Source organism: Pinus tabuliformis, chromosome 2_1 (genome assembly GCF_031772625.1).
Source record: "Pinus tabuliformis cultivar Carrire ecotype Pingquan chromosome 2_1, CPIR1, whole genome shotgun sequence".
Taxonomy (NCBI): Eukaryota; Viridiplantae; Streptophyta; class Pinopsida; order Pinales; family Pinaceae; genus Pinus; species Pinus tabuliformis.
This window is the reverse complement of record NC_142299.1, coordinates 536,597,809-536,611,529: the sequence shown is the minus strand read 5'-3', so window position 1 is coordinate 536,611,529 and position 13,721 is coordinate 536,597,809. Positions and strand designations below refer to the sequence as shown.

The following is a 13,721-nucleotide window of genomic DNA, read 5'->3' as shown; positions in this document are numbered from 1 at the left end:
GATGCAGCAAAATAACAAATGGTTTAGTAAATGGGGTATTTGCTTGAACGCGTGTCCCATAAACAACAAAGAGATAAAAACTTTTGTTATGGAAAAGTTCCACAAGCGTACTTGGGATAATGAGCTAGGAAGAAAGAAAAAGTACTATATTGAAGTGTTTAATCCCACTCATAGTCATCAACCAAAAGCATACATAGAGGCCAATATCGCTTGGAGAGCCAAAATTCTTATTGCTCACTTAATGACTAATTCTCATCAACTCCGTTGTGAAACAGGGCATTGGAAAAAGCCAAAAGAAGTGTGGGAGGAAATAATATGCATTTTTTGTTCCTCGGGAAAAGTGGAAACAGAAAAACATTTCATTTTAGAATGCAAGGCCTTCAAAGACAACAAGAAAATTTATGCAGATATGCTAGCAGCTAGCTCTTGGAATAATCTATTTAGGGAGCGGCTTGTCAAGAAGCTAAGAGCATTTATTGTGAAGCTTGACAGAAAAATGGCCTAATACATCAAGCAAATAAAGAAGCAATAGTCCCATAGGCTATTTTTAGCTTAGTAAAAGTTAAAATAATTTCTTTCTTTCTTTCTAATACTTCTCTCTATATCCATAAAACCGGATATTTTTTTTTTAACATTATTCCTAATCCAAACTTTCTAATCTTACCGTTCAAATAAAGCTAATTTACGAATAAAATCAAAACTAATTTGCTAATAAAATCAAAGAATCCCTTCGGTATTTCATTTCCAATTTTATGAGCAAGAAATTTATTTCCGGTAACTCGACAACTATAATGTACGAATTCAACCATTGGAAAAATCAACACAAGGATTACAAAAGATGAAAAGTAGAATTCAATTACAAAACACGAAAAGCATGGAAAAAAAAGATCCCTATATTTTAGTTAAAATATTCGTTCAAATTCAAAGGAAGCAGGAATATTAAAGGAGGCCAAAGGAACGCGCACGTACAGGTGGCAGAATAGGTTTGATAGCAGTCTTTTGCCTAACCGTGCAGGTTAAAACTCGTGCATTATACCACAGAAATTAGTAGAGAGTTCGACCTCAGTAGTCATGGACGCGGAGGCCTCCAAGAAGGAGCGGCTCAACAAGGAATTCCTGGAGCTGCAATCCGTTTCTTCAGATCTGGCAAACTTCATTGTCCAATGGAAGGAGCTCGATTGCCACTTCAACGAATTGGAGAAGCTCATGCAGAAGCGCTTCGAAGAGCTCGAAAGAAAAGAGAAGGAAAATGAAAAGGAGAAAAAATCTGCCGCAGAAAAGAACACTGGCAACCCTAACGATACCCCGGAGAAAAATTCCGCCGCAGAAAAGAGCACTGGAAACTCTAATGAGACTTCGGAGGAGAAATTCGCTGCAGAAAGTAGCACTGGCTACCCTAATGAGACCTCAGAGAAAAAGTCCACTGCAGAAAAGAGCACCGGAAATCCTACTAAGACCTCGCCTGCCTTAAATGACGACGTGAAGCCGCCACCGAAGCTGATATCTCTATGCGAGGAAATGGACGGTGAGGGCCTCATCAATTTATTGGCCAATTCCCGCGCTGGCATCAGCAGACACGAAGTCCCCGCGGCGCTAAGATATGCGGCGGACCCGGCCAAGCTGGTTCTACAAGCCCTGGGGTGTGTTTATGTGGACGGTAATGCCCAGAAATCGTATACGTACCTTTTGGGGCAGAGAAATGCCTGTAATTTGCTCTTGGACTCCCTTCGTTCTGTTTTGACCGCGGACAAGGTGTCGTCAGAGGCAAAAAATGACGCTCAGAAAATTGCTGCTGCATGGAAATCTAAACTCAATCTTGATTCTGGATCCCAGATCACTATTGTCGAGGCACGCGCGATCACTATTGTCGAGGCACGCGCGTTCCTGAAACTCTTGGTTTCTTACGGAATTTCGAAGGAATTTAAGGATGATGACCTTTGTGAGCTAGTCTTGCGCATTTTCCGTCACCCGGAGGTTTTCGAGCTCTGTCATGCCCTTCAAATCAGTCACAAGATACCAGGTTGGTGGACTTCTTCATTTTTTGGTATCAGCCGGCCTCTAGGTTCAGTTTAGTTTTTGTATTTAGGCAAAGTTTGCTTAAGGTTACATTATTAGTTTATACTGAATGTTTTATAAGTAGAATAAAAATTACAAAATTCAGTATTTTGTGCGCTTTAATGTGTTTTGCCCCCTTTTCTGTAGTGTTCTGTTTCAGTCTTTTTTTTTAAGTAGTCTCTCTGTTCGGCGCCGATACTTCTCAGTTTCTAGCATATTTTTAGCTCTTTGTACCTTCTTTTATATCTTTTCTTTCTCTGTCTTGCACTTTCCTTTATTAATAATTTCTTTCAGATGCTAGATATTAGCTTTGATACAATGGTCTCTGAACTTTACTGCTCTCAGTATTGATCCATTGATCTAGTAGTTGCTTTCACATCCCACTTTTTGTTACATACACTATTTAAGTGTTTAACTCTTTTTTTTTGTCAGGTGAAAAAATCGACCACTTTCATTAAAACAAAAGAAGTTACATTGTCGACAAGTCTAACCGACCACTCTTTAACTCTGTTAAGTCCCATTGACGTGCTTTTGCTATTATTTGTTAGACATTAATAAACCTATTTTATGGATTTTCATTATATAATGAAACCTGTCATCAATACCATTATCTTATTTTATTTATCTTCATTACATATTTAGTCCACTCATCGGCAACTGCTCGTAGTTAAGACTGTCTTATATGTTAACAACTAGGAGAATGGCCTATAAAACAACTAACATCCTTAATTTGACGGTCTTTTCAGAACACGGCTACAGCAAAATCTGTACATTTGTGTATACGCACTTCATGGCCGTTCCCTTGGTACATTGAGAAGAGATAAAAATCCCTAGATTTGAGCAGACAATTCTTTGAAATTCAGCCCTATTCAGCTCCCCTTTTACAATGTAATGTGCACATGCTGTGGCTCCTGTGGCCTCCCTACCAGCCAGGTTTTCCTTTCTTTGTTTTGTTGGTAAATGGTTCTTTCTTAAGAAAATGGACTCTGTGGTGCCCCTTTCTTGGAATTGCCCTTCGAATGCAATTCTGAGTTAGGGCTTCAATAAACATATGACAGAATTGTGATTCATAACAGTGTGCTGCAATACACATCGATCTATTACGCAGCACAGGTTCCACATATCCCCCAATAGGCATAACAACACCAATTACTTTCTATGATTTCAAATGAAACTTTCCACGGTTCTGTTACTCAACAGCTGGTCAGTGGTCACATGAACTACCCTAACTTTAGGTCAACCAATACTGCTCAGGTCTATGTTGCAGGAAATGCTGGTCCTGAGCTCGGGCAAAAATGGTATCGAAACACAGAAACGCGTTTGGTATGGCCTAGAAACGCGATTCAAGCTGTACTACCATGTTTTACGTGGGGGAAACATGGCCCAATACGGTCTGAAATGTGTTTCCAGGTCATACGACCGCGTTTCCGCTTTTAAGTTGTGTGTGTTTTTTTAGGTAATTTAATTGTTTATTTTATTTTATTTGGCGAATAAAATATCTTTTGGATGCTTCTAGATGGCTCTCGCAAGTTATAAAAAGTCTCTTGCCTCATTCCCTCATCACACGAATTGAGCAAGTCATTTCACTTGGAGACGAATGATTTTAGCAAGGAGAAAAGATGAAGAGAGTAGTGGTTTCAGCTAAGGTGTTTTCAATAGTGAGCAAAGGAGATTTCAGCAACAAGAGAAAGAGATTTCATAAGCAAATTTGGAGTGGGGAGTTTCCAGCTACGACATTCTTGGTTTTTGGCTCAGCTATAGCCATATTTCTCGTCTTTTGTGGCATTTTGGGGTAGCTTCAACTACAAAAAATTAATTTGGGTTAGAAACATTCATTTTCTTAGTTTTGTCCCACTATTTCTTCTATTTTTCGAAGGTTTATGTTCCAAAAATATGAAAAACATTTTTTCTTTACAATTTTTCTTTTTAATTTTTATTTTTGCAACAATGGCGTCCAACCAAGGTGCAAGTTCAAGCCCGAAGCTAACTTGAGGGCTGAATATTATTCTCTTTGGAGGCATGTTCAAAAGACTCAAAGATGTGGAGGTGGTGGCTCATGGGAATGACAATGTAATCTTTGCAGTAATTCGTACAAGGGCTTCTACCCAAGAGTGAAGGCACATCTTTTGCATGGAGGAGGACAGGGGATTGCAGGTTGCACAAAAACAACTAACCCATTATTGAGGAGGGCATGCGAAAGAGAGCAAGATGAGACAGATGGAATTAAAAGAAGGCATGAAGACATTAGTCAAGCTACATTAGTCAAGCTACTTCTCAAGCTCCACCAAACATTGAGTCAAGGATTGTAGTTGAAGCAAGGAAGAGGAGAGCCACTTAACAACAAGAACAACCACCATCCAATAATACGAAAGGGGCATCCTCTTTAGCTCAAGATAGCAGAATTGCTAAATTGGTGAATGCGCAAGCGAGAGAAGAAGATGATTCCAGAGTGGTTAGGTGCATATATGCGTGTGGTATCCCATTTAATGTTTTTCTTTCTCTTTACTGACAAGATAAGATAAAGGCATTTAACAAAGCTCCTCAAGGGTACAAGGGGCCCAACTATGAGAAAGTGAAGGATATCTTATCACCAATTTGTTTTTCTTGGAGTAGCGCTGGGGTTACCATAGTCTCAGATGGATGGACAAATACAAGGCGCAGGCTATTGATAAACATCATTGCTACTTTACCAAAAGGAGCAATGTTTTTAAAGGCGAAGGACTGCTCAAGAGAGGTAAAAGATTCACAGTTCATTGCTGGTGTTATTATAAAATCTATTGAACAAATAAGACCTAACATGGTGGTGCAAGTTATCACGGATAATTCACCAATTTGCAAAGTTGTAGGTTTAATTATTGAGGGGAGGTATCCTTGCATTGTCCATAATCTAAATTTGATTTTAGATGAGATCGACAATAAAGTTCCATGGATAAAGGAAATCATAGGGGAAACAAGGGAGATTGTTAAATTCATCACCAACCACCACCAATCTCAAGCAATATTTCGAGAGTACTCCAAATTGGAGTTGTTAAAAGTTGTTGAGATAATATATGCCTCAAACTTCCTAATGTTGCGCTGTCTTGTTGAGGTTAAGCAAGCATTAGTTTCTATGCTTGTGAGTCAACTTTGGGCTGAGTGGAGACAGGTAGATTCAGAGCGGGGATATATGGTGCATCGATTGTGCCTTGATGAGGAGTGGCAGAGCAAGATAGATTTCTTGCTAAAGTTCACAACGCCTGCATTTGAGCTTCTTTAGAATGTTGACACTGACCAACCTTTCTTAGGAGAGGTATATGATGGCATGGATACTATGGTTGAGAAAACTATGGAAATCATTTCACAAGAGTCTCAACAACTTTTGTTTATTGATGATCATTTTGTTGATTTAGTCAAGAAAATCATTGTTGATAGGTGGAACAATTTCAACACTCCATTGCACACTTTAGCATATGCCTTGAACCCCAAATTTTATGACGAGGAGCTTTTTTCTCAAAGCAATGGGAAGATGAAGGCACCCCATAAGGATAGAGAGGTGGCTAATGGGGTGAAAAAAGCCCTTGTGAGAATGTTTCCAGCTCATCTACACAGGGAGGTGAAGGAAGAAGTTGCCAGTTTTGGTGCAGGATTAGATGATTATTCAAATATATCAACTTTGGAGGAGAGAATCACCACAAATCTAGTTAAGTGGTGGATTTGTCATGGAGAAAATGGTTTATATTTGCAAAACCTTGCCATTCGTGTTCTTTCACAAGTGGCAAGCTCTTCATCAACATAAAGGAATTGGAGCACCTATGGTTTTATTCATTCTGTGAAGCGCAGCAGGTTGGGCTCACAAAAGGCAAAGGATCTTGTTTATGTGCACTCCAACCTTCACCTTGCATCTCGTAGGGGTCCATAATATAACAGTGGTCCTTCTAACGAATGTGATGTGGACCTAGAAAGTCCTGATTTGGAGCTCTCTTGCTGCCTTGAATATTGAGGACAGGGAGCCTAGAAGTGGAATTGGCCAATCATCTTCTTCAACTCCACCATCCACTGTCAAGCATGCTTCTGCTTCTATTTTTGATGAGGATTAGTCTTTAGTCTTTATAGTACTTGCAGCCTCATAGTCTTTATTGTACTTGCAACCTCATATATAAAATAAAGGTTGATTTTAAGTTTTGCATATATAATAAAGGTTGATTTTGGATATTCCGACATTGTTATTTTCATTATGTGATCATTCACGATTCATGAGTAAATGTGATGTAAATTTAGAGACTTATAGTTTATGCATTGACGTTGGACAATTTAATCATAATGTTAAAACTTTAAATGTAATAAAAGATAATGTATCATGTATGCTTTATGATTGCACATAACATTTCTTAAATGTCCCAATATATATATTGTGTTTCCCTGTTTCCAAAATTTGGGGGGTCACGTTTCGTACCTGTACCTGTTTCCCCGTATCATGCAACTTAGGCTCAGCTTTGTTGTTTGACAATGTTATGTGCCTAACTCACTGCTTCTGTACCTAGGTAATGACCCTTGCTGCTTCTACTTCAATTAGCTGCACCTTTTAAACCTTGAACATGTCCCTCATAGGCTACCCACTGCGCAAGAGTCATAAACCATCTCTTTTGTGGCCTTAGGCCAACCATTGTCAGTCGTTGCCCTCTTTTTAGCCCTCACAACCCTTGAGTGATGAGCCCAACCTTTTACTGCCTCAGGAAAATGGTCCACTGCCTCAGGAGGATTTGATTCCAGCCTTTGTTTTCCATAGAAAGATGGTTCGCCGACACAGAAAGATGATTCTCTAGCCAAACTTTGCTCCTGTAGCGAAAAAAGGTAGGAAGATTGACTAGCTTGGAATCTTTCACCACCAAAACCAATAAGAGAAAAGGGGTCTTAAAACTGTCCAAGAGCCTTAGCCCAAAATCAAGAAGAATGACAATCCATGATGATCATCATGAATTTACTCTATCCTTTTTTTTGTCGAGTAAAAAAAAATCATTTTTCATTAAAAAAAGGTGATTATAATAGCTTGTTTCTAATATACATTCTTCACAAAAAAAACCTGTAAATTGTTTGTCATTTTTCTTAATAAAAACTTAGTGCAAAATCCTACTTACCTATCATATCCCCATTATCCCCTATGATTCTACTTTGAAAATCTATTAGTAATCCCCTATTTCTGATGTGTCTCTGTCCCCCATTTATATAGAATTGCTTTGTTACAAGATCACAATAGTTCCTTCATTTATTACTGCACCCTGCTGGAAAGCATGAAAGTAAATCAAACATGTTTATGCTGCAATGCCCCTTTTTGATAACATGTTTGCAACCCCATTCTGCTCTCGCTACACATGCCTATATGTAATCTATTGAAGGTTCTGCTTCAGATTCTGGATACGCCTCATCCATGCAGAAAGATTGATAGGATTGAATTGACTGTCCCTGTACCCATTCAAAGACACTTTTTGAGTCCCTGAATATCTTTATGGTCTCAATACCACACCATTTTTAACATAGTAGTGTCCCCCATAATGCTATGATTTCTACCTAATTGTTTGTACCACTTCCTTCTTCCCACCAAAAGTGATAAAATTTACCTGGTTCCAATAATATATATGCCTAACATCCACATTTTGTTTGTAAACATGCCCCATCAAAGAAACCCACTTGCATTTCACTCCAGATATCAATATACATGGGATTACCTCTGTGGACTTTTCTAATACTTGGTCCAGTATCACCGTAGTATGCAACAGTCTTAATAATAGTTGTCTTGATGTCTGGTTCTTGCTGCTCAAAGAGCTTTTTGTTTTTGCATCTGCAGATTCCCCAGAATATATAGAATCGTAACGTGGAGTGTTGTTTATGTGTGATGAACCAAGAGGATAGAACCCCTGCGATTGATCCCTGTCGTCACCTACCTTTGATGTTGAGAAGTGACATTACTCCATCCTAAATAGCACTTGCAAATGGACATTTTATAAAGAGATGAATAGAGTCCTCCATGGCCGCCCAACATCAGGAACAAATGCCTAGTCCATGCTGTCCTCTATGTATTAATATGTCCTAAGTGAGCACTCTGTTGTGGAGGACGAGCCAATTGAAACATTTCAGCTTCATGGGTATGCCCCAATACCATATTTGTTGGAACCACTGGAACCTTTCATCAAATGTATCTACATGAAATTTGAAATATATATTCTTGACAACGATCTGACCCTTTTTAAGGGTGCCTACCCAACACAATTTATCCTCTACTTCGGATAGAAAGGCTCTAGTTTGATTTAAACATTGGATGTAATCCTTCCATTCTTTACCCCAACTCCCCGACAATCCCATAGAAACTGCACTGTGCCACGTGCGTGTACCTAAGGTGTTGTTTAGATCAGTTGCCACCTGCTAGATATGGGTAATAACCATTTGAGGTAAATGATAAATCAATGGGGAAGAAAGTGAATGGTAACCATCCATACCCTTGATAGCATCCAAACCGACCTAAAGCTGACAACCATCGCCAAGCTCCCATCTCATTTAAGCGAATAGCCACTGTTTAGTTTTCATCATATTGTGCCAAATGAATGACACACCCTTTTGTACCTTAGCCCCTTCTCTAATCTACTGCGTGGAATCACAATGATGTATGTATTTCCTTTTCATGATATTTTGCCAAATACTTGTACCATATAATGCCCGCCAACAAGATTTTGTGATCAATGAAATATTAAAGTGTTCCGTGTTTAGAATACCCCTTCCTCCACTCTGAATGGGTCGAGCAATGGAAGACAAATGGACCAGATGGTATTTCCTTCCTGTGCTTTTACTTGCCCATAAAAATCTAGCTGAAATTTTGTAGATCTTATGAATTATTTCCTTTGGCAGTATATACTATATACACATGCATCCAGTAGACTGACAAGTTCTAAAGGACAGATTTGATCAGATGAATATATAGAATGGTAACGTGGAGCGTTGTTTATGTGTGATGAACCAAGAAGATAGAACTCCCTTGTTTGATCCCTGTCGCCACCTACCTTTGATGTTGAGAAGTGACATTACTCCATCCTAAATGGCACTTGCAAATGGAAATTTTATAAAGAGATGAATAGAGTCCTCCATGGCTGCCCAACATAGGGAACAAATGCCTGGTCCATGCTGTCCTCTATGTATTAATATGTCCCAAGTGAACACTCCGTTGTGGAGGACGAGCCAATTGAAACATTTCAGCTTCATGGGTATGTCCCAATACCATATTTGTTGTGCCCACCCAACACAATTTATCCTCTACTTCGGATAGAAAGGCCCTAGTTTGATTTAAACATTGGATGTAATCCTTCCATTCTTTAACCCAACTCCCTGACGATCCCATAGAAACCGCACTCTGCCACGTGCATGTACCCAAGGTGTTGTTTAGATCAGCTGCCACTTGCCAGATATTGGTAACAACCATTTGAGATAAATGATAAATCAATGGGGTAGAAAGTGAATGGTAACCATCCATACCCTTGATAGCATCCAAACCGACCTGAATCTGACAACCATCGCCAAGCTCCCATCTCATTCCAGCGAAGAGCCACTGTATAGTTTTCATCATACTGCGCCAAATGAATGACACACCCTTTTGTACCTTAGCCCCATCTCTAATCCACTGCGTGGAATCACAATGATGTATGTATTTCCTTTTCATGATATTTTGCCAAATACCTGTACCATATAATGCTCGCCAACAAGATTTTGTGACCAATGAAATATTAAAGCGTTTCACGTTTAAAATACCCCATCCTCCACTCTGAATGGGTCGAGCAATGGAAGACAAACGGACCAGATGGTATTTCCTTCCTGTGCTTTTACCTGCCCATAAAAATCTAGTCGGAATTTTGTCGATCTTATGAATTATTTCCTTTGGTAGTATATACACATGCATCTAGTAGACTGACAAGTTTTGAAGGACAGATTTGATAAGGGTGAGTCTGCCCCCCAGGTAAAGCCATTTGTTTTGCCAAAAGAAATTTTTCTTCCCAAATTTTCTTAACAACCATTCCCAGTCTTTATTTCCGTATTTATTAAGTTCTGTTTATATCTGAGGTAATGGAATCCCTCATCTATCTAAATCTTTGCAATTTCCAACATATGACAAATTTTTATACTAAATGCTGCAACCTGTGAATCTGTGATAAGGACTGATTTACCTATGTTCATAAACAAACCTGTAGGCTTACCAAATGCATTTAGAATTTCATAAATCTGACTCCATTCTTCTTTGTTATTCTCTCCACCCAGGAACAGATTATCCAGATTCTCTTTGGGGCTTTCCCCTCATAATTTCATTTTTAAGTGACTAGCAAGTTTTCATCCATTTACCCCAAATTTAACTATTATTATCTGAAGTTATCTAAGTAACATTAAATAGTGATCTCTCCCTTTTTAAACGACTATAGCCTATGGAGTTAAATAGGCTACTACATCCTCCCTTGGACAATTAATTTGAAGAGAACATTGCAGTCCCCCCTTCCCAACATTGCTTGTCCTCAAAGAATTGCAAATTCAAGTGTTGCAAGATTTGTTTTCCTTTCTACATGGCATCCTCTTCAGGTAGATCCTTCCGCTTGATAAGATATTTAGAGATCATCCTACCCCTCAATCTCTTCTCTCAAACAACCATGATAGCTTCCAGAATCAATACTAATTGTTTCTCCTCGTCCAAAGGGGCTAGCTCAGCTAAAGTAGTAACCTGTTGACTAACTGCCTTCTTAAGGAATGATAAATGGAAGACATTGTGGATTTTGCTTCCCTCTGGCAGCTCCAGTTCATATGCTACTTCACCAATTTGTTTAATTATTTTGTAAGGCCCATAAAATCTTGGTTTTAGTTTCTTGACACCACTTTTCTTGAGTGAAGACTGTTTATATGGCTGCAATCTTAGGAAAACTAAATCTCCTCCCTCAAAGGTGCACTCTACTTTTTGCCTCTCCGCATACATCTTTTGCTGGTTCTAGGTGGCCTACAAATTCTCTTTTGATGAAAACTTGACTAAACTGGGAGAGGGGGGGGGGTGAATCAGTTAAGTACATTCATGGACATTAATTTGATTTTCTTTAAACTCATTAACTGAACCATTAAATGAGCAGATTGATACATAATGACCAACAAATTTAATATGCAAACAACAAGTAATAAGTAAATCGAAAACATCACATCAACACATAAAAGCAACACATATGGACACCGGATATAAGTGGAAACCCATAAAGGGAGAAAACCACGATATTGTTATTGTTGTGATGCAAATACAAGCTCCTACTCCCTTATTGCACCTGCTTTTCTGTAGGCTTCAACCTAGAGGAGGCCACTACCTCAATATTTTTGCAAGCTACAACATGCAAGGAAGCTCCAACTCCAATTAGTTTTATGCAGGCTACAACCCATAGGAGGCTCCTACCTCAACAGGCTCCAACCTATCATTTATCAAGCTGCAACTTGAAAGGAGACTACAATCTCCTGATACATAAGTAAAACAATGTGCTGCTTTTTTCCTGGAAAGAAAAATCGTAATTTCCATTAACATAGAAAATTACATGTTGTAAATGCCATTGGCATATGCTATAAAGTGACCATGGTCAGCTATGAACTGTTGCAAAACTGATATAAAAACCTACATAAAACCTTGGCTGGGTATACTGATAAAGTTCATATACAATATTATTTACATATCCAAAACTGATTCATAAATATTAACACAAAAAAGTGATGGATCTAGGGCCTGTCTGCCCTCTGTATATCCTGGTCCATATAAGGTCTATGGTAGTATTGATAGATCTGTGCATGAGTATGCTCTCTGATCAGCCATTCTCCTCGAGGATGATGCGTTGCTGCTTTCGATAGCCTGTCCGCAAATGCATTGCGTTCCTTGTAGATATGAGTACAAGAAACAAGATCAAATTGTGATTTTAGAAATAATACATCATCCAATATTGTTCTGAGTGTATATGCATGGCATGTTGTAGTGCAATTGAACCAGTTTATGACAATCTTTGAATCCCCATATATTTGTAGCTGTCTACAATTTTTGGAAATAGCAAAATGTAAGAGATGGCGTAGGGTAATGAGCTCTGCATAATTGTTAGTGCCATCTCCCAGCCCCAGGCAGATATGGTAAAAATGTGTTTCAGATATGTGTAGAATGATGCCTCCACCGCAACCCTGATCTTGTGCTGCTCCATCAAAATAGGCCCAAGGTTTCTCTTTATCTATGACTTCTGGTATAATGTTCCTTGTCCGGGTAACTTGTGCCTCTTCCGAGATTTCTAAGTAGCTCTTACAGATCTTTGGGATAATCTGAGTCCAAACAATTTGTTTCCCCTGAAAGATAATATTGTTTCTGCAAATCCAAATGTGCTAGGACACTATGAGAGGCAAGTTCCTAGCTTTCGGGAGTGTTGCAGTATCCCACCAACTGTATCAGGCCGTAATCATGTCATACCCGGTCCATGTGTTAGGTATATTAAGAATCTGTAGTACCTGTGCCCAGACTTGCTGAGTAGTGGGGCAAGTGAGGAATAGGTGATTGGTTGTTTCCTCCTCGACTTTACAAAGAACACACCATGTAGGTCCCAGGAATGCCTGTTTCCTTAGATTTGTTCCAGTTGGGGTTTTGTCCGAAATGATGTTCCACATGAGTAATCGGGTGCGTGGAGGACCATGTAGCTTCCAGATATTCCGCCACCAACTTTTCAATACTTCTGGTTTGTGTCTTGCATGTATTGTTGTATATCTGTCCTTTGGGGTATAGGTCCCATGCTGTGCCAGTCCCCATAGCAGCTCATCCGGCTCATCCCTTAATCTCACATGTGATTCTGTTAAAGCCATCAAGTAGGTCCTCCACTCCATGTGCCACTGAGCTGGAATATCCAATACCGTCCCTGATAACCAAGCTTGCTGGTATATTGTTGAGTTGTGAGGGTCCCCAATTTGAGCTATGTTGACAATATCCATTTGATTAAGGATGGCAATCAGGTCCGGTGGAAGAAGGTGGGAGTTTCCGCATCCAATCCATGGGTCAATCCCAATACGGGCTGACCCTCCATTGCCAATCCTCCATATGAGTCCCCTTCTAATGGTGGGGAGGGTATTTAACACAACCCTCCAGATTACTGATATACCCTTCCTGTTCCAAGTTGGTAGTCTTAGCCAATCCAACACTGAGTTCGGCCAGATGTATTTGTATGTGATCACCTCCGACCATAGGCTCCTGTGTTTTAGGAGTAGCCATCCAAGTTTGGCCGCAAGAGCCTGTGCGAAAGTAGATAGGTTTTTCAAGCCCCAGCCTCCCCATTTTTTGGGGATAGCAATGCTGCTCCATTTGACCCAAGCATAGAGTTTCCCCTCCTTATGCCCCTTCCATAAGAATTTGCAGCATATTCTCTGTATCCTTTGAATAATTCCTTGTGGAATCCAGGCCAGAGACATCCAGTAAACCGGTGTGGCTTCAAGTACTGATTTGATAAGCACCAGTCTGCCAGCCCTGGATAGTAGTCGATGGCTCCAAATGTTTAATCTTCTTTCTATCTTTTCAATCAACCATGTCCAGTCTGCTATTTTGTATCCATCTGATTTGATCCTAAATCCCAAGTACTTTAGTTGTCCTCCAGGACCTGATTCTGAAAAGGGAAGTT

The 13,721-nt window shown here is 39.5% G+C and overlaps 1 protein-coding gene across 1 annotated transcript in view; it reads left to right on the top strand.

Annotated features, from left to right (window-relative positions):
- The first annotated feature begins 928 nt into the window (after positions 1-928).
- LOC149201388 (uncharacterized) overlaps positions 929-13,721 on the top strand; it is an 82,610-nt gene continuing 69,817 nt past the window's right edge. Inside the window, exon 1 of the mRNA XM_089402940.1 lies at positions 929-2,020. Coding sequence (XP_089259066.1) covers positions 1,072-2,020 — 949 coding nt within the window. The 5' untranslated portion in view covers positions 929-1,071. The remainder of the gene's footprint in view (positions 2,021-13,721) is intronic.